This window comes from Oratosquilla oratoria, chromosome 7 (assembly GCF_046742065.1).
Source record: "Oratosquilla oratoria isolate Oo_2021 chromosome 7, ASM4674206v1, whole genome shotgun sequence".
Taxonomy (NCBI): Eukaryota; Metazoa; Arthropoda; class Malacostraca; order Stomatopoda; family Squillidae; genus Oratosquilla; species Oratosquilla oratoria.
This window is the reverse complement of record NC_134783.1, coordinates 39,885,468-39,911,690: the sequence shown is the minus strand read 5'-3', so window position 1 is coordinate 39,911,690 and position 26,223 is coordinate 39,885,468. Positions and strand designations below refer to the sequence as shown.

The following is a 26,223-nucleotide window of genomic DNA, read 5'->3' as shown; positions in this document are numbered from 1 at the left end:
GGCTGATATTTTAATGAAACTTACCTTTAAAATGTAGACATGTATGATTTTCGATTGTATTTTGCCTCTGGGAGATCCTTTTTAAAAGTGTCCAATAATAATCAGCAAACATTGAATAACTCCACTTCCCTTGATACTAGGTTTTCATGTTCAGAATGTCCTGGTGAAATGTCTCACTGTGCTTGTCACTGATGGCACCAAGATTTGCAGGGAAAAAGTCCAAGTGAAAGTCTAGGAAGTGGATTTTAAGGCTTATATTGCATCCGAAGGCCTTGTAGGATGTCAGTAGCTCCTTTAAAATTTCAGAATAGTTATTTGCTTTGTGATTCCCCAAAAACTCTGCACAAACTTTCTTAAATGACAGCCATGCAGCTTTTTCAAGATCATTTAGCTCTTCATCAAAATTCTGGTCTCTCATCAGCTCCCTAATCTGTGGTCTAAAAAAAATACCTTCTCTGATCTTTGCATCACTTACTCTAGGAAACTTATTTTTCAAATATGTGAAACCCTTGCCAGTTCTATCCATAGCCTTAACAAAAAATTTCATCAATCCTAGCTTAATATGTAAAGGAGGCAGATATAATTTCTCTGAATCAACATTCTTCTGTACTGGGGTCAGAGATCATTTTGGCCACACATTCTTTTCATAATAATTTTTCTTATTCTGACTGTCCCGCTCACAGAGAAAGCAACAAAACTTTGTGTAACCCAGCTGCATTCCAAGTAAAAGTGCTTCAACCTTTAGGTCACCACAGATATTCCATTTATGTGCTTCATACTTAATTTTTTGCAATAGAAGCTTCATACCCCCATATGTTTCTTTCATGTTAGCTGTATGGGCCAGAGGAACAGAAGGAAACTCATTTCCATTGTGGAGAAAAACAGTTTTCAGACTCACTTTTGAATAGTCAATAAACAAGCACCACTCATTCCTGTCATATTTATGATTAAGTTCCTCCATAACAGAATATACATCATTGCAAAATACCACACCATCTTCAAGTGAGAATTTTTTTTCAAAATCACAATTTTGCTTATGATAAAAACTAACTTTGGATTCTTTCTAGAGAAGATTCCAGCCCTTTAACCTGGAAGCATGAATTTCAGGTTGCTTTTTTGACAAGTTTAAATCCTGTACAAGATCATTCAGATCTCTCTGACTCAATAAATCTGGTTCACTTGAAGAACCTATTGGCTGAAAGTGCATAACAAACTCATGCAGTGTTGCCAACCACTTTATTGAAATTTATCCCACGTAACACACATAACGAACGTAACATACCAAAGAACACAAAAATTGTGAGTGATGGAAAAAATTGGACATTATTTTTGGATTCTGCATATGAAAACATATAAGATACAGCTAAGATCAATAAAAGTAGCATTTTCATATTTGGATGAAGAAAAAAAAAAAATATAAGTCACACTGATAAGGCCTAGACTAGAATATGCGGTGACATTGTGGTCACCCAGTACCAAAAAGAATATAAAATAGAAAGAATCCAGAGAGCAGCCACAAAAATGGCCCCTGTACTTGCAAACTTATATGAGGAGAGACTGGCTTAGCTGAAGTTACTGACTCTGGAGCAAAGAAGAGAAGAGGCGACCTACTGACCATCTACAGAATCATGAAGGGCACAGAAATACTTGATAGAGAGGACTTGTTAAACTGGGACAAGAGAAACACAAGAGGACATGGAAAAAAAAAAAATAGTTATAAAAGATCTTAAGAAAAACAGTTTTCCACATAGAGTGGTAGACACTTGGAACAAACTGGACAAAAAAAATAGTGTGTGAAAAAACCATTCATGAATTTAAGAGCAAATTAGACACTGCGAGGTACAAAGGCAGGACACCATGAGTGTAGTTCCCCTTCCCATAAAATACAACTAGGTAAATACAACTAGGTAAATATTGTTTTCCTTGGGACAAATTCTTTGTTGACCACTGTTGTTCAGTGGTATTAAAATAAAACAAGGTGAGGAGGAGAACAGGGGTGGAGAAGGGGTTGGGAGATAGGGTTGATGAAAGAGTATTGGGATGGTTTGGACACATGGAGAGAATGAGTGAAGAATGATTAGTAAAAGAGGTGTGGGAAGCTGATTTGGAAATTGTGAACATGAAGGGGTGACCAAGAATGAGATGGATGGGGTAAAAGGGGCATTGGGAAAGAGGGGAATGTCTGTTGAGGGAGGACAGGAGAGGACAGAAGATAGAAGTGAGTGAAGAATGGTTGTGTATTTACCTAGTTGTATTTTGCAGGAAGGGGAGCTACGCTCGTGGTGTCCCGTCTTTGTATCTCGCAGTGTCTGGTTTGCTTTTAAACTCATGAATGGTTTTTGTGCACACTATTTCCTTGTCCAGTTTGTTCCAAGTGTCTACCACTCTATGTGGAAAACTGTTTTTCTTCAGATCTCTTCTGTAGCTATGTTTTTTTATTTTCTTTCCATGTCCTCTTGTGCTTCTCCTGTCCCAGTTTAACAAGTCCTCTCTACTGAGTATTTCTGTGCCCTTCATGATTCTGTAGATGGTCAGTAGGTCACCTCTCTCTCTTCTTTGCTCCAGAGTCGATAAATCTAGTTTAGCCAATCTCTCCTTATATGACAAGATTGCGAGTGCAGGTGCCATTTTTGTTGCTGCTGTATGGATTCTTTCTATTTTCTTTATGTTCTTTTTGGTACTGGGTGACCACAGTGTCGCCACATATTCTAGTCTAGGCCTTATCAGTGTGACCGATATTTTTTTAATAATTTCTTCATCCAAATATGTAAATGCCATTTTTATTGATCTTAGCAAGTTGTAGGATTCTCTGACAATTTTGTTTATCTGTTTGTCATAGGACAAGTCGTTCGAGATAATTACACCCAAATCTTTTTCGGATCTCTCCTTCTTTACCTCCTTGGTTCCAATTTTATATTGTCCTGATATTCTGTTTTTGCTTTTTCCAAACTCCATTATGGTACACTTCTTAATATTGAAGTCCACCTCCCACTTCTGACTCCAGTTCCATACTTTATTCAGGTCTTCCTACAGTAATTTGCAATCCTCTTCAGTTTTTACTTTCATTAATAGTTTGGCATCGTCAGCAAAGAAGCTCATGTAACACTTCACATCCTCATCCATGTCATTCACATGAATAGCAAACATTATTGGAGCTAGTACAGATCCTTGCGGTACTCCACTGATCACCCCTTTCCAATCTGAATATTTTTCTCTGAGCACTACTCTCATCTTTCTACCAATCAGGGAGTCCTCTAGTAGGTTCCCTTGTATCCCTCCTATATGTTCGAGTTTCTTTAATAATTTTTTGTGTGGTACTTTGTCAAAAGCTTTTTGTGTAAGTCCAGGAAGGCACAATCAGCCCATCCATTCCTTTCTTGCAATATGTCTATTAATCTTGAGTAAAAAAAGATTAAGTTTGTGGTACATGATCTTCCTTGTCTGAACCCAAATTGTCATGGGTTAATATATTGTTGTCTTCCAGGTGTTTTACTCATCTATTCTTGATAATTTTCTCACCAATTTTGGCTATAGTACTTGTTAGTGATACTGGCCTATAGTTAGTTGGTTCTTCCTTGTTTCCTCCTTTATATATTGGTACAATGTTAGCATTTTTCCAGTCTTTTGGTATTTTTCCTTCTTTGAGTGAGCAATTTATTATGTTATGTATTTTGTCCGTTAGTTCTTCTTTGCATTCTTTTAGAATCCAATTTGCAATTCCATCCGGGCCATGTGATTTCCTGATGTCAAGGTTTGATAGGTGTTCTAATATTTCTTTTTGTGCTATTGTTATGTCGCTCATGGGGGGAGATCGCCTTTCATTACCTTCGTTCCAATATTGTGTTTTCTCTCTAGTGAAGACAGAATTAAAGTGATTTTTCATGATTTCGGCCATTTCTAAATCTTCTGTGTATTCTATATTTCCTTGGCGTAGTTTCACCATTTCTTGCTTGTTTTTAAGTTTACCATTCATGTATTGATAGAATAGTTTGGGTTGCTCTTTGCATTTATCTATAATATCCTTTTCATGGTTCCTTTTTTCCTCTCTTCTCACTTTAACATACTCATTTCTATAGTTTATATAGACTTGCCATTTTCCAGGTTTTTTATCTTTTCTCCACCTTTTCCAAGCTCTGTCCCTTCTGTCTTTTGCCTCACTGTATCTTTTGTTGAACCAGCATTTAATGTACACTCTCTCTTGCTTCTGTCTTGGTACGTGCTTATTTACCCCTTCATTGTAATTATCCATTAAGATATTCCATTTCTCTTCCATTTTTGTCTCTACCATTTAAAATTTTTCCCAGTTTGCATTTTGGAAGAATTTCTTTAGTTTTGCAAAGTCCGTTTTGTTGTACATCAATCTTCCTTTCCTATGCTTTTCATTTCTCTCCATGTATATGTCTTCCTTTAGTTCAGTTTCAATGAGTATATGGTCACTCTCTCCAATTGGTGTCTTGTATTGGATTTTATCCACAATTTCAGGTTCTGTTGTAAAAATTAAATCTAGTTTCAGCAGCTCTTCGTTGTTTCTGTATCTGGTGTTTTCACTGACCCACTGAGTCATTGTGTATTCCATGGTCATATCTAGTAGTACATTATCCCACAAGTCCTCTTCCTCGCACTGTCATGTTTTCCCAACAAATTTCTTTGCAATTGAAGTCCCCCATAATTACCAGATTACCCCCACCCATTAGTATCTCATTTAATTATTGCCTTGTATCCTCTTACATTTTCGTATGCTCATTCTCTTTCCAAACATTCGTTTTTGGGGGCACATAAGTCACCACAAACTTTCTACTTTTCATGTTCTTGTCTTCGACTTTTATCATGATCAGTTCTACATTACCTTTGCCCTCTGCTATTTTTGTCACATTCAAGTTTTTATTGGCCAAGAACATGATTCCTCCTCCCTGTTTCTTGTCTGTTTTTAATCCAGTAATTATATAGTCCATTTCCAACATCAATGGATGGTATTTCGCCCCTTAGTTTAGTCTCCACAATTCCCATTATGTCTGGCTTTTCTTCTAGAAGGTAATCATTAAATTCATTCAGTCCTGAAATTAATCCGTCAATGTTGGTATAGGCCACTTTCAATTTTCTTCTCTCGCCTTTTTTTTTTTTTTTTTTTTTTTTTTTTTTTTCTGTCTTATGGATGATGCTGTGATGCATGGGAGTGGGTAGGGGATGGGGGTGAGAGAGTATGTACAAAGAATGAATTGACCCAGCCCGAAGGGATTTTTCCCCATCTTCTCCATTTCTGCATGAGGGGATGGGGAGGAGGGGTTGCCGATTTAATGAAGTGGCCTTGCTGTGAATGTGCTGTCTTGCACCACTGCTTCTGACCCAGGGCAGTGGTTGAAGTGCAGGGATGACCCATCATCCAGGAGAAGCCAAAATAAGAGGGTGGATGGGAGTGGAATATGTGGAGATGGAATATTTTTTTTTTTTTTTTTTTTTTTTTTTTTGGCTACCTCTATTGTAAGGGGGTAAAGTGCCTTTGGTATATGTATGTATATATGTATTAAAATAAAATAATAGAGGTACAAAGAAAAGAGAAGAGAAGTAGAGCATAAGATAAAGGAGGCAAAGAGGAGAGCATATGTGAAATGGGGTATGAGTATGACAGAAAAATTGAAAAGAAATTAAAAGATGTTTCAGAAAGAATTTAAGAGAGGGAGAGGAGGTGAATTGAGTAGAGAAGAAAGGGTAAAAGGTACAGATGGAGAGATGATAATGGAAGAGACAGTAGTAAGAGGAAGATGGGCAGAGTATTTTAGGGAGAAGGTATTAGAAGTATTGGTCCTGCTATCATTAAAAGAATGAAAAAAGTAGAAGTTGACTGGGTGAACTTTTAGAGGAAGGCCAAGGTGGTGGATGGATGGGGTGAAGGGGGCATCCAATACAAGAGGAATCTCTCAAGCAAAGAAGAGAGAGTGTAAAAGATTGTAGTGAATGGAGAGTGGTTGTAAATGGATGAAGAAATGGTGCAGCCAGAAGGGATATTCTTCTTATCTCCTTTATCATTTATTTCAAATGAATAAGGGAGGGGGTCACTACATAACAAAAGAGTACAGATAAACCAGCTCCACTTTTCAAGCCTTCCTATGGAAGTGCTGTCTCATTGTATTGCCTTTGACCAAAGTGGTGTGACTGGGACAGGGATGACCTTTCATCCATGAACTACTAAAATGGACGGTGGGACAAATGGATATTGGATGGTTGTGAGATAGGTGTAGGGTGGGTTTATATTTTTAATTGGCTATCCCCCCATATGGGTGGGAAGAGGTCTTTGTTATGTATGTACACAATTTCATTTTATTCTCTATGCAATTTTTCATACATTTGAAAGCAATTGTATACATTTCTCCATACTCCATTTTCTACTTCACTCATGATCAAGGTTTCAGACCTAGTTGCAACAGAGCAATCCATGTACTGTACAATTCATCCTCCCAATGACTTACCCACACCCCACACCTACAAGCCTTTCATCCTGCATTCACTGCATTTAATAGATTTAAATATTTGTTCATAATACAAACTAAATGCTTTTATTCCAACCAACAGAAATCAGAAGATCTCTCCCAGAGCCCATTTTGAAGGTGGAGGATTTCTGGCAAAACATCAACAGTATGAAGTATGATGTCATCAGAGGCACAAATGTTACTATAACCTGTGAGATCAAAGATCATGAAGTCTTATATCCTGAGTGGCATCTGCCTCCTAGCATAAATGAGGTAGACTTGTAAGGGTTTCTTGTGCGTATTGGGGGAATGTCCAAGGCTTTTATACAGTACTAATTACAATCAAGCCTTGGTGACTTGGACAAATTAGAGGGGTAACTCTGTCTTAATTATGTAATTGTCTTATTTAAACAGATTTATACTTTTAATCCATATAATTTATCACATTTTTATGTGTACAAGTATAAAGACACACCAAGTACAACACATTAAAAACTTAACATTATTTTGTAACAGTTGTGCAAAGGAAAGTTGAGCAATACCTCATCTGAGGTATGGGCTGCATGTTATTGTGAAGTTAAAATTGCTCAGTAGTATACAACTGATACTTTAGGGTCTATATGGGGTGCCATTATGGTCCAGAGTCACACATCATTTTGTCTGTGATAGAGGAAATATCTATTCATAGAGAAATGGTGCTACTTTATCATACTGCAACTGTCCCTCTGTTAGCCCCCCCCCCACTCTTAATACTGTCCTGTACCACTTCTCTGAATATACATTTCCTTTTTTGTTGAATCCTATGGTAAAGAAGAAAGAATACTGTCACTGAGTGTTCCCACTTGAGTTGTAAAAGGTGACAAAAATGGGATGGGGATAGGACTAGTCCTCCTACACTCTGTAGCCCCAAAGGGGATATTCCTAAAAAAAAAAGCAAAGGTATAAGAGGGTATAGGAGGAAAGCTTCTGGGAGCTGTCAAGAGTTTTTATGAGAGTGGTAGAGCTTGTGTCAGGATTGGAAATGGAGAGAGTGAGTGGTTCGAGGTAAAGGTGGGACTTCCTCAAGGATGCGTTATGTCGCCCTGGCTAACTTATACATGGATGGGGTGGTGCGAGAGGTAAATGCAAGGGTAGTGGGTCAGGGCTTGGAGATGGTTAAAGAAAATGGAGAAAAGTGGGAGGTGAGCCAGCTGTTGTTTGCGGACGACACTGCGCTTGTGGCAGGATCGGAGGAGGGATTGAGGAAGTTGGTGGCAGAGTTTGGGAGATTATGTGAAAGAAGAAAGCTAAAGATAAATGTGGGTAAAAGTAAGGTGATGAGATGTACAAGGGGTGAAAGTGGCAGTAGACTGGAAGTGAGCATTAAGGGAGAGCGACTGGAGGAAGTGGATAGTTTTAGATACTTGGGTGCAAATGTGGCAGGAAAAGGTGGAGTGAAGGTGGAGGTAGAATGTAGATTGAGAGAAGTGAGTAAATGCCTTGGTGGATTAAAGAGCGTAATGAGGAATAGACATTTGGGAATGGATGCTAAGAGGAGACTGTATGAAGGAGTGATTGTGCCAACAGCACTGTATGGGGCAGAAACATGGAACATAAGAGAAGAAGAGAGAAGGAGTTTGAATGTGTTTGAGATGAGGTGTCTGAGAAGTATGATGGGGGTTACTAGGCTAGATAGAGTGAGAAATGACGAGGTGAGGAGGAGAACAGGGGTGGAAAAGGAGCTGGGAGATATGGTTGATGAAAGAATATTAGGATGATTTGGATGCTTGGAAAGAATGAGTGAAGAAAGACTAGTAAAAGAAGTATGGAAGGCAGATGTGGAGGGAGTGAACATGAGTGGACGTCCTAGGATGAGGTGGATGGATGGGGTGAAGGGGGCTTTGGGGAAGAGGGGAATGTCTGTTGAGGAAGGACGGGAGAGGACAGAAGACAGGGGTGAATGGAGAATGGTTGTATATGGATGATGTTGTGATTGCATGAGGTGGAATGGGCAGGGGGATGGGGGGTGAGGTAGTATGTGTGAGCAAAATTTGACGCGGCCCGAAGGGATTTCTCCCTGTCGTCTCCTATTATGCAATGGGGGGACGGAGAAGGGGGGTCGCCGATTTAATGAAGCAGCCTTGCTGTGGATGTGCTGTGTCTTGCGACACTGCTTCTGACCCAGGGCAGTGGACAAGATGCAGGGATGACCCGTCATCCAGGAGGTGCTAAGATAAGAGGGAGGGTGGAGGGGTATGGAGTGTGTTCGGGGATGGAGCGGGTGGAGATGATTTTGTGCCTTTTCCTTTTTGGCTACTTCCCTTGTAAGGGGGAAAAAGCCTAGATATATGTATGTATAAGAGGGTCTGGTAGGAGTTTTCCAACCAGAACCCTAAGGTTTGGGTCTTGTAATGTGTGTGGATGTGGTACAGATGAGGGTAAAAGGGAAGAAATAGGCAGTATGTATGTGAGAAGAAAGATGTGTTGGCATTGAGTGAAACTAAGTTGAAAGGGAAGGGCAAGTTTGAATTTGGGAGTGTAGTTGGGATGGTGTCAGGAGTGAAGAGAGGATGAGGGAGAGAAGGGGTGGCTATACTAGTAAGTGAAGAGATAGGTAAGTGTGTGGTGGAGTAGGAGGTTTCTTCAAGGTTAATGTGGATGAAGGTGAAGCTGGGAAGGGAGATGTGGGTTTTTGTAAGTGCATATGGGCCTGGTAGTGAGAAGAGTATAGAGCATTGTTTCCCAACCCTGGGGCCATAATCCCATGTGGGGTTATCAAATGTTTTTCCTGGGGTCACCAAGATATCTTGTTCACTAATTTTATTGTTGTTGCAAAATTATATGAATTCAATACATACGTACATACATACATACGTACATACAAATATATTAGTGGGGTCATGGTCATATGATGAGGATCATCTTGGGTCACCTGAAAAAAAGGTTGGGAAACACTGGTGTAGAGTAAAGGGATGCTTTTTGGATAGATTTAAATGAGTGGATAGAGGATTTAGGGAGAAATGTCAATTTAGTGGTATTGGGAGGTCTCAATGCTAGGGTAGGAGATGAACCAATAAACAGAGTGGTTGGGATGTGTGGAGTTCCAGGGAAAAAATTTGCAGTGGAGAGTTGATGGTGGAGATATGTCTAGAGAGTTGATGATAGCAAACACAGTGTTTAAGAAGAAAGTCGAGTGTACACATGGGAGATGGTGGTGGATGGAAGTGTGGTAGATAGGGCTTTAACCCCTCCCATACGGTGCCGCCTACATAGGCGGCATGAGGAGCAAGTGGATACACGAGGCTGCCATATCGGCGTCTTGATTATATTTATTGTAGTTGCCCCTGCATAATGACATACTCTCTAAACTGTCTTTATCACATTTTCTATGGTTATCAATATTCACGGGTGAAAGAGAGAACGATCGATGTAAGTGGTGACTATTTTTTATGATGCGAGTATTATGACGAAACATTGTACGTCTGGCAGCTAATGCTGCCCGCAAGATTTTGGCCCATAGTGAAGTGGTTAATGGACTATATAGTGTATGACAGAAATTTTTGAAAGTAATAGAAAATTTTTTGGAAGGAAATTGAGAGAGGAAGAGAAGGTGAATCAAGTAAAGAAGAAAAAGTAAAAGGTGCAGATGGAGAGATGATAATGGAAGAGATGGCAGTAAGAGGAAAATGGGCAGAGGATTTTAGGGAGCTGTTAAATGTGAAGGAGGATAGGGAGGGAAAGGTAGTTGCAGTGGGAAACACTTAGAAAATGACAGTGATGAATGAGGAAAATGGAGGAGGAATAAGAAAAGATGAGGTGAAAGCAGTTATTAAAATGATGAGAGCAGGTAAGGCACTTGGGTTGGATGGGTGTCATACAGTGTCTAAAAAAGGGAGGTACAGTGATGGTGGGCTGGCTAGAGAGGTTGTTTAATGTATGTCTAAAAGAGAGTAGAGTACCAGAGGACTGGAGGAGTGCATGTATAATTCTGCTTTACAAAGGAAAAGGTGACAAGTGTAAGCATAGTTGTTTCAGAGGGATCAGTTTATTGAATGCAGTTGGGAAGGCTTACGGGAGGTAACTACAAGGGTAATGGGGCAGAGATTGGAGATGGTTAAAAAAAATGGAGAAAAATGGGAGATAGTTGTTGACACTGCTTGTAGCAGGATCAGAGGAGGGATCAAGGAAAATAATAACAGTGTGCAAAAGAAGGAAATTGAAGATAAACATGGGTAAAAGGAAGGTGATGAGATTTACAAGAGGAGAGGATGGCAGCAGACTGGAAGTGAGTATCAAAGAAGAAAGACTGGAGGAAGTGGATAGCTTTAAATGCTTGGATGCAAATGTGGCGGGAAAGGGAGTGGAGGTGGAGGTAGAATGTAGATTGAGAGAAGCAAGTAAATGCCTTGGTGGATTAAAAAGAGTAATGAGAAATAGAAATTTGGGAATGGATGCTAAGAGGAGATTGTATTTACCTAGTTGTTTTTTATGGGAAGGGGGGCTATGCTCATGGTATCCTGTCTCTGTATCCTGCCATATCTAATTTGCTTTTAAATTTGTGTATGGTTTTTGCACACACTATTGTTCCATCTAGTTTGTTCTATACATCCCCCACTCTGTGGGGAAAGCTGTTCTTTTTCAGGTCTCTTCTATAACTGTTTTTTTTTTTAGCATCCTTCCATGTCCACTTGTATTTCTCTTATCCCAATTTAGTAGGTCTTCTCTGTCAAGGACTTCCATACCTCTCATGATTTTGTAGATAGTCAACAAGTCACCTCTTTCTCTCCTTTGTTCCAGAGTCGGCAATTCTAAGTTTTGACAATCTCTCTTCATATGACAGTTTTGATAGTGTTCGGGCCATCTTTGTAGTTGCTCTCTGAATGATCTCAAATTTCTTTATATTCTTTTTGGTACTAGGTGACCATAGTGTTGCTGCATACTCCAATTTTGGCCTTATCAGTGTAACTAGTACTTGCTTTACCATTTCTTCATCCAAGTAGGTAAAAGCCACCTTTATTGATCTTAGCAAGTTGTAGGTTTCTCCAACAATTTTGTTTGTTTATCAGGGAACATGTCCTTTGTGATGATTACTCCTGGGTCTTTTTCAGATCTCACTTTCTTTACTTCCTTTGCACCAATTTTATATTGTCCTGACATCCTTTTTTTTTTTTTTTTCAGTATTCTTTCCCCACTGTGGTGGGGGGAAAGAATACTGCCACCAAGTCTTTCCACTTGAATTGTAAGAGGCGACAAAAACGGGATGGGGATTAGGATTAGGCATCCCTCTCCCTGTAGCCCCACAGGGGACATTCCTAAAATAAATAAAGGCATAAAAGGATCTAGGAGTTTTCCAACCAGTACCCTAAGGTTTGAGTCTTAATTTGCATGGATGTGGTACAGATGAGAGTAAAAGGGAAGAGATAGGCAGTATGTTTGTGAGAAGAAAGATGGATGTGGGTTTTTGTAAGTGCATATGGGCCTGGTAGTGAGAAGAGTGTAGAAGAAAGGGAGGCTTTTTGGATAGATTTAAATGAGTGCATAGAGGGATTATGGAGAAATGTTAATATAGTGTTTTTGGGAGACCTTAATGCTAGAGTAGGAAATGAATCAATAGACAGAGTGGTTGGGAAGTGTGGAGTTCCAGGTAAGAATCATAGAGTAGAGTTGATGGTGGATATGTGTCTAGAGAGTTGATCATAACAAATACAGTGTTTCAGAAGAAAGTCAAGCATAAGTACACATGGGAGAGGGTGGTAGATGGAAGGGTGGTAGATAGAGCATTAATGGACTATGTAGTGGTAAATAGGAGTATAATAGGAAGAGTTAAGGATGTACATGCTCTAAGTGGAGAGAGTTGGGAGATATCAGATCATTTTCTGGTGGAAGGTAAGTTGAGATTGGAGGATAGATGGAGAAAAATGAAAAGGACAGAAGGTAGGGAGGTGCTTAGAGTGAACTGGTTAAATGAGAAAGAAAAGGAGGAGTACAATAAGAAGCTGAGAGAGGAGTGGGAGGGGAGTGAAGGATAAAGTAGAAATAGGGGTGGAGGAGGAATGGGGATGGTTCAAGGAGAGAGTCACAGTGTGCAAAGATGGTGTGTGGAACAAGAAGGATGGGAGGAAATAGAAGGAAGGGTAGTGAATGGTGGGATGAGGAAGCAAAGAAGGTTGTAGAAGAGAAGAAGCGAGCTTTCACAGATTTGTTACAAAATAGGACGAGGGAATCATATGAGAGGTACAAAGAAAAGAGAAGTGAAGCATAATATAAAGGAGGCAAAGAGGAGAGCAGATGTGAAATGGGGTAAGAGTATGACAGAAAATTTTGAAAATAATTAAAAGATTTTTGGAAAGAAATTAAGAGAGGAAGAGGAGGCAAATCAAGTAGAGAAGAAAAGGTAAAAGGTGCAGATGGAGAGATGATAATGGAAGAGAAGGTAGTTAGAGGAAGATGGGCAGAGTATTTTAGGGACCTGCTAAATGTGAAGGAGGATAGGGAACAGCGAAAAATACACGGGAGCGACGAGTGATTTCGCTCGGGAAAGTTCCGATGTCGCTCTCGCAAATCCAATAGCGGGAGGTATCCCCAACAAAAATAATTGCTCCCGCGGCAAGATTAAACGTTTTTCATGCATTATCCATCATTTGGCAATCCCTGAATCCCATCACCATTGATGAAAGGATCAGAGCAAACACAACTTACCCGTGATCAATCGTTGCATTATCAATCGATATCATAAACGCAATGCATCAATCAACGTTAATTTGTTGATGTACATATGTATGTGTACCCGGTATAGCTGCTAGAGTTCAATGGCTTACCTAGCCTAGCTTCGTATTAGCTGCATGCGCGCGTATACTAGTACATATCTTTTTTTTTTTTTTTTTTTTCAACCACAAATCACTTTTAATTCCATGCCATCGCATGTTGACTAGACTCTACATGTTTATCGTGGTACATAATGTCGCTAGTTGCGAATTGCATGGTACCTGTATGTAGGGAAGTTCATTGGTTGCATGCAGCTAGCTGCCCAATCAACGCGCTGACTACATGTACAATGCACCATACCCAATACCACATCATCGCATGCATACGTACACTGTACATATGCAAACTCACTCGAGGCCTAGGAGGGAAACTGGGAAATCCCATTTATATCCTTGTTCGTGTATTTATGAGAAAATAGAATAGAATCAAATGTTTCGTTAGTAATTGAAAGTAAATAAATTTAAGTATAAATTTGAACATTTGATGATTATATATTTAGTTCATAAATATGAATCTTTGGAGGGAGAATAAATAATACAAAAATAAGAAATGATTCGTTAGCTAGCTTAGGTTTACGTTAGCTAGGTCTATGTTGTTCGTACGTCATGTCCATGCCAAACTTTGTATGATCGTACATCATGGAGCGATTTCTAGTGAAGTGAGTGAAGATGGTTTGCCCTCAGATTCAGTCTTTTCAGAATCAAGTGTGTTTTGATGCCAGGAACCGCTTCTGGACCAGCAAAGCCTAATTCCAACTCTATGGGAAAACGAAAACCAGTAAAGCATGAATCTACTATACGCTCATGGAACCTAGATTGGCTTGAAGTGGATCGGGCCAGTGATGGTACTCTAACGGTGTATTGCAAGGCTTGTCGTGCATTTCCACCCCCAACCACTGCTAGTGGAAACAGAGGCACTGTGTCTGCCGGTCAGTTTCAACTGGGAAGCCATGTTAAGAAATCGAACCTGCAAAAAACATGGCTCTGGAAGTATCAAAAATAGCTCTGGTAATTAAAAAAATGGCTCTGGTGAAAAAAAAAATAATAATAAAAATGGCTTTGGAAAAAAAAAAAGGTATTTTTTTCCCTGATAGGGAGGGAAAGGTAAATGCAGTGGGAGGCACTAAGAAAATTACCATTATGAGTGAGGAAAATGGAGGAGAATTAAGGAAAGATGAAGTGGAGGCAGTTGTTAAGATGAGAGCAAGTAAGGCACCTGGGTTGGATGGATGTCATGCAGAATGCCTGAAAAAAGGAGGTACAGTGATGGTGGACTGGCTGGTGAGGTTATTTAATGTTTGTTTAATAGAGGGTAGAGTGCCGGAGGACTGGAGGAGTGCCTGTATAGTTCCACTTTACAAGGGAAAATGGGACAAGTGTGAGTGTAGTAGTTTCAGAGGAATTAGCTTGTTAAGTGTAGTTGGGAAGGCTTATGGAAGGGTCTTGATAGAGAGGATTAGGAGAGGAACAGGAGTAATTGGGGAGGAACAGGAGTAATTGGGGAGGAACAGTGTGGGTTTAGGACAGATAGGGGTTGCATGGATCAGATTTTTGTGATAAGACAGATATGTGAGAAAGCTATAGGGAAAGGTAAGGATGTTTTCTGGGCTTTTATGGATTTGGAAAAGGCTTATGATAAGGTAGACAGGAAGAACTGTGGGAGTTATTGCAAATATATGGGATAGGAGGAATGCTGTTAAGAGCTGTCAAGAGTTTTTACGAGAGTAGTAGAGCATGTGTCAGGATTAGAAATGGAGAGAGGAGTGGTTTGAGGTAAAGATGGGACTTCATCAGGGATGTGTCATGTCACCCTGCCTGTTCAATTTATACATGGATGGGGTGGTGCAAGAGGTAAATGCAAGGGTAGTGGGTCAGGGATTGGAGATAGTTAAAGAAAATGGAGAAAAGTGGGAGATAAGTCAGCTGTTGTTTGTGGATGACACTGCGCTTGTAGCAGGATCAGAGGAAGATTGAGGACATTAGTGACAGAGTATGGGAAGGTGTGTGAAAGAAGAAGGTTGAAGATAAATGTGAATAAAAGTAAGGTGATGAGATGTACAAGAGGAGAAAGTGGATATTTTTAGATACTTGGGTGCAAATGTGGCAGGAAAGGGAGGAGTGGAGGTGGAATGTAGATTGAGAGAAGTGAGTAAATGCCTTGGTGGATTAAAAAGTGTAATGAGAAATAGACATTTGGGAATGGATGCTAAAAGGGTATTTTATGAAGGAGTGATTGTGCCAACAGCACTGTATGGGGTAGAAACATGGAACATAAGAGAGAAGGAGTTTGAATGTGTTTGAGATGAGGTGTCTGAGAAGTATGATAGGGGTTACTAGGCTGGATAGGGTGAGAAATGAGGTGGTGAGGAGGAGAATGGGTGTAGAAAGGGAGTTGGGAGATAGGGTTGATGAAAGAGTACTGGGATGGTTTGGACACATGGAAAGAATGAGTGAAGAAAGACTAGTAAAAGAAGTGTGGGAGGAGTGAACATGAGGTAGCAACCTAGGATGAGATGGATGGGTGGGGTAAAAGGGGCTTTGGGAAAGAGAGGAATGTCTATATTGGAAGGGTGGGAGAGGACAGAAGACAGGGGTGAATGGAGAATGGTTGTATATGGATGATGCTGTGATGCATGAGGTGGAATGGGTGAGGGATGGGGGGTGAGGGAGTATGTGTGAGAAATAATTTGACGCAGCCCGAAGGGATTTCTCCCTGTCTTCTCCTTTTCTGCATGAGGGGACGGAGAGGGGGTGTCGCCGATTTAATGAAGTGGCCTTGCTGTGGATGTGCTGTGTCTTGTGACACTGCTTCTGACCCAGGGCAGTGGGCAAGATGCAGGGATGACCTGTCATCCAGGAGGTGCCAAGATAAGAGGGAGGGGAGTGGAGTGTGATAGGGATGGAATGGGTGGGAGTGGTATTTATGCCTTTGTTTTTTGGCTACCTCCTTTATTAGGGGAAAAAAGTCTTTGGTGTATGTACAGAGTGACCTCTCATTAACAGACGTTAATTAGCTGTGTTTGCAGTGTTTCACTGTTTTCGGTGTTTTTGGTGCTGTTATTTAGTGCTGTGCAATCACTATGCCACCCAAAAACCACTATCAACGGATTATTCACATCAACGGACACTGTTACCCCCCTTTTAGTCCGTTAATGAGAGGTCAATCTGTATATAAATTCCATTATGCTACTTTTCTTGATGTTGAAATCCACTTCCCACTTGTGACCCCAGACCCTGTTCAGATCTCTCTGCTGTGAATCACAATCTGTTTCAGTACTCACTTTCTTCAACAGTTTTGCATCATCTGCAAAGAAGCTCATGTACCATTCCACCCCGTTTTCCATGTCATTTACATAAATAGCAAATAGGGGTGATTGTGGTGAAACATGGAACATAAGATAGGAAGATTTTAAATGTATTTGAGATGAAATGCCTGAGAATTATGGTAGGGGTTACTAGGTTGGATAGAGTGAGAAATGAGGAGGTGAGATGGAGAACAGGGGTGGAAAGGTAGTTAGGAGATAGGGTTGATGAAGAGTATTGGGATGGTTTGGTCACATGGTAAGAATGAGTGAAGAAAGACTAGTAAAAGAGGTGTGGAAGGCAGAGGTGGATGGGGTGAACCAAGGATGCGATGGATGGATGGAGTAAAATGGGCATTGGGAAAGAGGGGAATGTCTGTTGAGGAAGGAAGGGAGAAGACAGAAGATAGGGGTGAGTGGAGAATAGTTATATATAGATGATGCTGTGATGGATGGAAGGGAATGGGTGGGAAATGGGGGGTGTTGGAGTATGTATGAATGATATTTTGATGCATCCTGAAGGGATTTCTGCCCTTTTTCCCTTTTCCTGCATGAGGAGATGGAGAGGGAGGTCTCTGATTAAATAAAATGGCCTTGCTGTGGATATACTGTGTCTTGCTGCATTTCTGACCCAGGGCAGTGGGTGAGATGCAGGGATAACCATCATCCAGGAGGAGCCAAGAAAAGAGGGAGGGAGGGAGGGATAGTGAATGGGAGTGGAGTATATGGGGATGAAATGGATGGGAGTGGATTTTATGCCTTTGACTTTGGCTACCTCCCTTGTAAGGGGGAAAAAGCTGTTGATATATGTATGTTTGCAAAGGAAAGTGCTTTACATAAGAAAGAAAAGGGCTGCAAGAGACCATAAGGCCTTCACTGGGCAGTTCTATGTATATTACCACCTATGATCCCCATTCATAACATTATCTAACCTTCTCATAAAACAAACGATAGTTTTGGCACTCACTACATGGTTACTAAGTCCATTCCATTTGTTGACCACTCTGTTGGTAAACCAAGTCATGCCTATTTCCTTCTTAAATCTAAATTTGTTCAGTTTAAATCCATTACTGTGAGTCCTAACCTATTATCTGAATATGATGACCTTGCCTGTGTCACCTCTGTTAAAGCCCTTGATCCACTTAAACACCTCTATTAAATCACCCTGCACTCTGCATCTTTCTAGAGAGTGTAAATTAAGGTACCCAAGCCTGTCTTCTTAAGGTAAATTTCCCCACATATAATCTCTTAGCATCCATTCCCAAATGTCTATTTCTCATGACACTTTTAAATCCCCCAAGGCATTTACTTGCTTCTCCCAATCTACAATTTACCTCTGCCTCCACTCCTCTCTTTCCTGCCACATGTGACTCCAAATACCTAAAGCTCTAAAGTTTCTCCAGCCTCTCTCCTTTAAGACTTACTTCCAACTCACTGCAATTCTCTCCCCTTGTACATCTCATCACCTTGCTTTTACCCACATTTACCTTCAACTTTCTCCTATTACATACTTCCCCAATCTCCCCTCTGACCCTGCCACAAATACAATGTCGTCAGCAAACAACAACTGGCTTACCTCCCACTTATCTCCCCTTTTTTAACCATCTCCAGTCCCCTGCCCATTTCCCTTGCCTTTACCTCCTACATCACCCCATCTTTGTACATATTGAACAGCCATGGCAACATGACATATCCTTGATGCAGTCCCAACTTTACCTCAAGCCACTCATTCTCTTCATTTCCAATTCTAACTCAGGCTCTACTACTTTTGTAAAGATTCTTGACTGCCCTTAACCCCTTCCATACGGTGCCGCACACGTAGGCGTCATGGACTTAGATCTCGGTGGCAGCAGCCAATGCCAGCCGTACGACGTGTCGTAATAATACTCGCATCATAAAATATAGTCACCGCTTATATCGATCGTTCTCTCTTCACCCGTGAATTTTGATAACCATAGAAAATGCGACTACAAAAGAATTAGAAAGAATGTCATTATGGAGGGGCGACTACAATAAATATAATCAAGACGCCGATATGGCAGCCTCGCGAATACACTCGCTCCCCATGACGCCTACGTGTGCGGCACCGTATGGAAGGGGTTAACAGCTTTCCCTGAACCCCATATATTTGCAGGACCTCCCACAGTGCCTTTCTGTCTGCCCTGTGATAAGCCTTTTCCAAATCCTTAAGGGCTCAAAAAACATCCTTACCTTTTGCTAAAGCTTTTTCACATATTTGCCTTACCCCAAAATTCTGATCCACGCAATCCCTACCTTTCCTAAACCTGCATTGTTTCTCACCTAATCCTTTCAATTAAAACCCTCCCATAAGCCTTCCCAACTACACTCAACAAATTCATCCCTCTAAAACTACTACACTCACATTTGTCCCCTTTTCCCTTGTAAAGTGGAACTATACAGGCACTCCTCCAGTCCTCTTGCACTCTACTCTTCCATAGACACACAGGATGGTATCCAACAGTTATGAAAACAAAGATGATCATCGAACATCATAGATAAAGCTGTAACATGATGTACCAAAAGAACAAGGAGCCAGCACCTGGTCTTCTGCAAGGGAGAACTGGGGCAGTATATTAATTGATTCCAAGTAGATTAATTTGGTCTTTTAATAAGGACTAAATTTTGAAACAACTATGTCTCATTCAATACAGACAGGAAATATTCCTGCACATCGGTATACACATCGTATAGAAGATGGTGCTCCCTTTCACATGATTTCTTCAATACCCCTAGTGGATGTGGATACTGATGTTCAAGGGACTTACAAGTGCTATCTGATGCACAAAGGACAGTTTTCAAATTATTCTTCTGTCACCATTGAAGTTGTATGTAAGTATCAAGACCTCTTATGATTTTTGTAGGACTTGAATTTATATAGGCTTTATATAAGTTCTCTTACTCCAATATAATTTTGCTAGTGTAAGAAATAAGTTATATTTGGGAATGGATGCCAAGAGGAGATTGTATGGAGTGATTGTGCCAACAGCACTATGGGGCAGAAACATGGAACATAAGAGAGGAAGAGAGAAGGAGTTTGAATGTGTTTGAGATGAGGTGTCTGAGAAGTATGATAGGGGTTACTAGGCTGGATAGAGTGAGAAATGAGGAGGTGAGAAGGAGAACAGGGATGGAAAGGGAGCTGGGAGATAGGGTGGATGAAAGAGTATTAGGATGGTTTGGACACACGGAAAGAATGAGTGAAGAAAGACTAGTAAAAGAAGTGTGGAAGGAGTGAACATGAGGGGGCGACTTAGGATGAGATGGATGGATGGGGTAAAAGGGGCTTTAGGGAAGAGGGGAATGTCTGTTGAGGAAGGGCGAGAGAGAACAGAAGACAGGGGTGAATGGAGAATAGTTGTATATGGATGATGTTGTGATCCATGAGGTGGAATGGGTGGGGGATGGGGGTGAGGTAGTATGTGTGAGAAAAATATGATGCAGCCCAAAGGGATTTCTCCTCATTTTCTCATTTTCTGCTTGAGGGAATGGAGAGGGGGGGGGTCGCTGATTTAATGAAGCAGCCTTGCTGTGGATGTGCTGTGTTGTGTGACACTGCTTCTGACCCAGGATAGTGGACAAGATGCAGGGATGACCTGTTATCCAGGAGGTACCAAGATAAGAGTGAGGGAAGAGGGTGGAGGGGAGTGGAGTGTGATAGGGATGGAATGGGTGGGAGTGGTTTTTATGCCTTTGTTTTTTGGCTACCTCCCTTGTAAGGGGGAAAAAAGCCTTTGGTATATGCAGGGCTGTGGAGTCAGAACACAAAACCTCCGACTCTTCTATTTTTGGTACCACTAACTCCAATTCCTCTTCAGGTAATTAACTGATTATGGCCTACATATTTCATAAAGCCTATACAATACACATACACTCCAATCTTGAGTAGACTTGTATCATTATAATTGGTTTATATTAAATAATAAATATATATGTTATAGTGTGGCATTCCTATGTTTGACCGCTTCATTAATACTTTATAAGTGATGTAGAGACAAAAATTTTGAAAGAATATTGAAGAAAACTCAGTAAAAAAAAATCTATAATGTAAGACATTTGACATAATATACATCTTTGCAAATAAGTGATAAGTACATTTCAAAAACAAAAATACTGTACTTTATAACAAAGGTTGAAATATAATTTTTGTAAAGGATATACAAACCTAATAATAAAAAGAATATATAATGGAAGATTTTTTTTTACATATATAGTTTTGCAAATACAAAATAAAAAATGAAAATACTTTATAAAAGAAGTTTAGGCAAATTTCTTGAAAGGAAACATTAAATATAGAGAAAATAAACCTTATTGATACGAGTATGGTAATAGGTCGAGTGTTACAGCTGAACATGTATGATACTAAAAGGTATATGTATCATACATACTTTTTGGGTATCATTATCCTTCATATGTTTTCATACCTTCTTTTGTCTTAATGTACTGAAATTACTGACACAAGTACCTCTTGGTCTAACTTCATACTGGTACTGCTATGCGATTATTGCGATGGACATTACTCTGGTTCTGGAACCGATCTTGTCGATACGAGTACAAAACAAGATACAGCTGAATGTGTTTGAAACGTGAAACTTTTTTTTTCAACTTTAAATATCCTTATTTCAATCATTCATTGTTAAAAAGTATAGAGGGAAAAAAAGAAGGGGAAAGGAAAGAAGAGATAGCATTATTGCATTAGTCTACAGTTGAAACCATAATTATCCTACTGTTTGGCAACACAGCAGTGGGAGAAACCACCAAACTGATGGAGTGATGGAAACGGTGCATATGGAACTTGACAGGAATATTACAGCTCCCGTGACCGTGTGTCAACAGAAGGTGTAAAATTGAGGTGTTTCATTTATTCAAGTAATACATACATATACCAAAGGCTTTTTCCCCCTACATGGGGGGTAGCCACAAAGAAAAAGGCATAAAAACCACTCGCACCCATTCCATTTCCTATATATTCCACTCCCCTCCACCCTCCTCCCTCCCTTTCATCTTGGCACCTCCTGGATGACGGGTCATCCCTGCATCCTGTCCACTGCCCTGGGTCAGAAGCAGTGTCGCAAGACACAGTACATCCACAGCAAGGCCGCTTCATAAATTTGGCGAACCCCTCTCTCCGTCCCCTCATGCAGAAAAGGAGAAGACGGGGAGAAATCCCTTCGGGCTGCGTCAATTTTTTTTTCATACATACTTCCTCACCCCCCATCCCCCACCCACTCCCCCTCATGCATCATAGCATCATCTATACACAACCCCTCTCCATTCACCCCTATCTTCTGTCCTCTCCCGTCCTTCCTGCACAGACATTCCTCTCTTTTGTAATGCCCCTTTCACCCCATCCATCCATCTCATCCTAGGACGCCCCCTCATATTCACTCCTTCCACCTCTGCCTTCCATACTTCTTTTACCAATCTTTCTTCACTCATTCTTTCCATGTGTCCAAACCATCCTAATATTTTTTCATCAACCCTATCTCCCAACTCCCTTTCCACCCCATTTCTCCTCCTCACCTCCTCATTTCTTACTCTGTCCAGCCTAGTAACCCCTATCATAAATCTCAGACATTTCATCTCAAACACATTCAAACTCCTACTCTCTTCCTCTCTCATGTTCCATGTTTCTGCCCCGTACAATGCTGTTGGTACAATCACTCCTTCATATAACCTCCTCTTAGCATCCATTCCCAGATGTCTATTTCTCATTACACTTTTCAATCCACCAAGGCATTTACTCGCTTCTCTCAATCTACATTCTACCTCCACCACCACTCCTCCCTTTCCTGCCACATTCACACCCAAGTATCTAAAACTATCCACTTCCTCCAGTCTTTCACCCTTAATGCTCACCTCCAGCTTGCTGTCACTCTCTCCCCTTGTACATCTCATCACCTTACTTTTACCCACATTTATCTTCAGCTTCCTTCTTTCACACACCTTCTCAAACTCTGTCACTAACTTCCTCAATCCCTCCTCTGATCCTGCTACAAGCGCAGTGTCGTCAGCAAACAACAACTGGCTCACCTCCCACTTTTCTCCATTTTCTTTAATCATCTCCAACCCCTGACCCACTACCCTTGCATTCACCTCTTGTACCACCCCATCCATGTAAAGATTGAACAGCCAGGGTGACATAACACATCCCTGATGAAGTCCCACCTTTACCTCAAACCATTCACTCTCTCCATTTCTAATCCTAACACAAGCTCTACTATTCTCATAAAAACTCTTGACTGCTCTTAACAGTTTTCCTTCTATCCCATATATCTGCAGTACCTCCCACAGTGCCTTCCTATCTACCCTGTCATAAGCCTTTTCTAGATCCATAAAAGCCCAGAAAACATCCTTACCTTTTCCTATAGCTTTCTCAAATATCTGTCTTACCACAAAGATCTGATCTACACAACCCCTACCTGTCCTAAACCCGCACTGTTCCTCACCAATTACTCCCTCTGTTCCTCTCCTAATCCTCTCAATCAAGATCCTCCCATACGCCTTCCCTACTACACTCAACAAGCTGATCCCTCTGAAACTACTACACTCACACTTGTCCCCCTTTCTCTTGTAAAGCAGAACTATACAGGCACTCCTCCAGTCCTCCGGCACTCTACCCTCTCTCAAACAAACATTAAATAACCTCACCAGCCAGTCCACCATCACTGTACCTCCTTTCTTCAGACATCCTGCATGGCATCCATCCAGACCAGGTGCCTTACCTGCTCTCATCATCTTAACAGCTGCTTTCACTTCATCCTTCCCTATTTCTCCTCCATTTTCCTCACTCATCACTCTCATTTTCTTAGCATTTCCCACTGCAACTACCTTTCCCTCCCTATCCTCCTTCACATTTAGCAACTCCCTAAAATGCTCTGCCCACCTTCCTCTCACTGCCTTCTCTTCCATTATCATCTCTCCATCTGCACCTTTTACCTTTTCCTCTCTACTTGATTCGCCTCCTTTTTCTCTTTTAATTTCCTTCCAGAACATCTTTTTATTGCTTTCAAAATTTTCTGTCATACTCTTACCCCATTTCACATCTGCTCTCCTCTTTGCTTCCTTTATCTTATGCTTAACTTCCTTTCTCTTTACTTTGTACCTCTCATACGATTCCCTTGTCCTAATTTGCAGCCAATCTATGAATGCCTGCTTCTTTTCTTCTACACATTTCTGTGCTTCCTCATCCCACCACTCACTACCCATCCTTCTTTTTCCTCCTGTCCTCCTTGTTCCACACACCATCTTTGTACACCTTATGACTCCCTCCTTGAACCATCTCCATTCCTCCTCCACTCCTAGTTCTACTCTACCCTTTACTCCCTCCCACTCCTCTTTCAGTTTCTTCTTAAACTCACTCTCCTTTTTTCCCTCATTTAAGCAGTTCACTCTAAGTACCTCCCTACCTTCTGTCCTTTTCCTCTTTCTCCACCTATTCTCCACTCTCATTTTACCTTCCACCAGAAAATGATCTGATATTCCCCCACTCTCTCCCCTTAGAACATGTACATCCTTAACTCTTCCTACCATACTCCTGGTCACCACTATATAGTCCATTAACCTCTTCACTCCGGGCCAAAATCTCGCGGGCAGCATTATCTGCCAGACGTACGATGTGTCGTAATAATACTCGCATCTTAAAATATAGTCACAGCTTATATCGATCGTTCTCTCTTTCACCCGTGAATTTTGATAACCATAGAAAATGTGATGAAGACAGTTTAGAGAGTATGTCATTACGCAGGGGTAACAACAATAAATATAAGATATGGCAGCCTCGCATATCCACTTGCTCCTCATGCCGCCTACGTATGCGGCACCGTATGGAAGGGGTTAATGCTCTATCTGCCACCCTTCCATCCACCACTCTCTCCCATATGTACTTATGCTTGACTTTCTTCTTAAATACTGTATTAGCTATCATCAACTCTCTAGACACATCTCCACCATCATTTCTCTGCTACGATTTTTACCTGGAACACCATACTTCCCAATCACTCCATCTATTGGCTCATTTCCTACCCTAGCATTAAGGTCTCCCAATACAACTACATTGACATTTCTCCCTAACCCCTCTATACACTTATTTATATCTACCCAAAAAGCCTCCCTTTCCTCTACGCTCTTCTCACTACCAGGTCCATACGCACTTACAAAAACCCACATCTCCCTTCCTAGCTTCACCTTCATCCACATCAACCTTGATGAAACCTCCTTCCACTCCACTACCCACTTACTTATCTCTTCACTTACTAGAAATGCCACCCTTTCTCTCCCTCGTCCCTTCTTCACTCCTGAGTACCTCCCAGCTACACTCCCAAACTCACAGTTGCCCTTTCCTTTCATTTTATTTTCACTCAAAGCCAGCACATCCATCTTTCTTCGCACAAACATACTGCCAATCTCTTCCCTCTTACTCTCATCTGTACCACATCCACGCACATTAAAAGACCCAAACCTTAGGGTACTGGTTGGAAAACTCCCAGACCCTCTTATGCCTTTTCTTTGGATGTTTATCGGTCTATGTATAAATTTGAAAGCCAGCGTTGCACAAAGATATTTTGGGGGTTTAGTGGAATGACCATGAAGATAAGACGATGAGATTTATTACATTTTATAAAACTATGTTTTTTTTTTATATAATCTACTTATAAGGAGTGTGCACTGCATAACTCTACAGACTAAACGAAGGCCTTATAAAATGTAAATTTAACTGGAATCGGAGTCTGTATATTTTTACCAACTCCGACTCCAGTGACACCGTAATTGACTCCGACTCCAACTCTGACTCCACAGCCCTGGGTATATGTATCTCTGTATGTTAGAAATAAGTTCTTTATCCTTCTTCTAAATCCCAGTATAAATAGCCAGATAATCCTACCCCAGTAAGTCATCTTTATACATGAAGATCTGTTTATATCTCAAGATTTGATATTTCCAAAGACTTTTTTTTTTTTTTTTTTTTGTCATCAGTGAAAGTTTTTATCAAGAAATAGTTTAAGCATGTTGGTCGTCCATTGTATAACACAATTGATTTTTTATCATGATGTATGAAAAGATGGAATTTATGCCAAAACAGAACAAATCTGGCTCTTTTAGGAATTTCACATGCTCTGAACTTTTAGAAATACACAAGTAAAAGGTACTTGTTATGACTGTAGTGTGATCAAATATGAAGAAAGGATTTCAATGCAATGAACCTCCTGTGATGAAATTCACATCTCTTACAGCTGAAGAATCTCCGTACCTTGAACTTACTTTGAAGGACCCAGAGATCATCAACCAAACTCTTGAAGACTCATATGTCCTATGGAGCTTCATGTATCGTGCTTACCCTCAACCAACTTTTAAGTTCTCAAAGAATGGTAATATAATCTTGAATTTATTACCACATCTGTTGTATTAGAATATAGTTTACCTAAATATGACTTGGCTTATACATGGGGTGAATCTGAAGGCTCAAATTTGATGAATTTATGCATGACCAGTTCAGTAGCAAAGGGTTCAGCATTAACCTCTTGAATATGATGATGTCTATGTATGTGTCATGAGCTATGAGTGGGGTATATGAGGGTGTCATCATCAGCTTCCTGATTATATTTATTTTGTAGTAGCCGAGTCACCCCCATATTCTGTAAATAGACTTGATCACATTGTCTATACACAGGGTGAAAAAGAATGAGTATAACAGCA

At 40.6% G+C, this 26,223-nt stretch overlaps 1 protein-coding gene across 6 annotated transcripts in view; it reads left to right on the top strand.

The window, feature by feature from the left end:
• Positions 1-26,223, top strand: part of LOC143027089 (vascular endothelial growth factor receptor 1-like) — a 269,766-nt gene that overhangs the window by 130,774 nt on the left and 112,769 nt on the right. For all 6 annotated transcript variants that reach the window (XM_076188039.1, XM_076188042.1, XM_076188038.1 and 3 more), the window contains 3 exons: positions 6,568-6,737; positions 19,182-19,359; positions 25,761-25,895. In XM_076188039.1, coding sequence (XP_076044154.1) covers positions 6,568-6,737; positions 19,182-19,359; positions 25,761-25,895 — 483 coding nt within the window. The remainder of the gene's footprint in view (positions 1-6,567; positions 6,738-19,181; positions 19,360-25,760; positions 25,896-26,223) is intronic.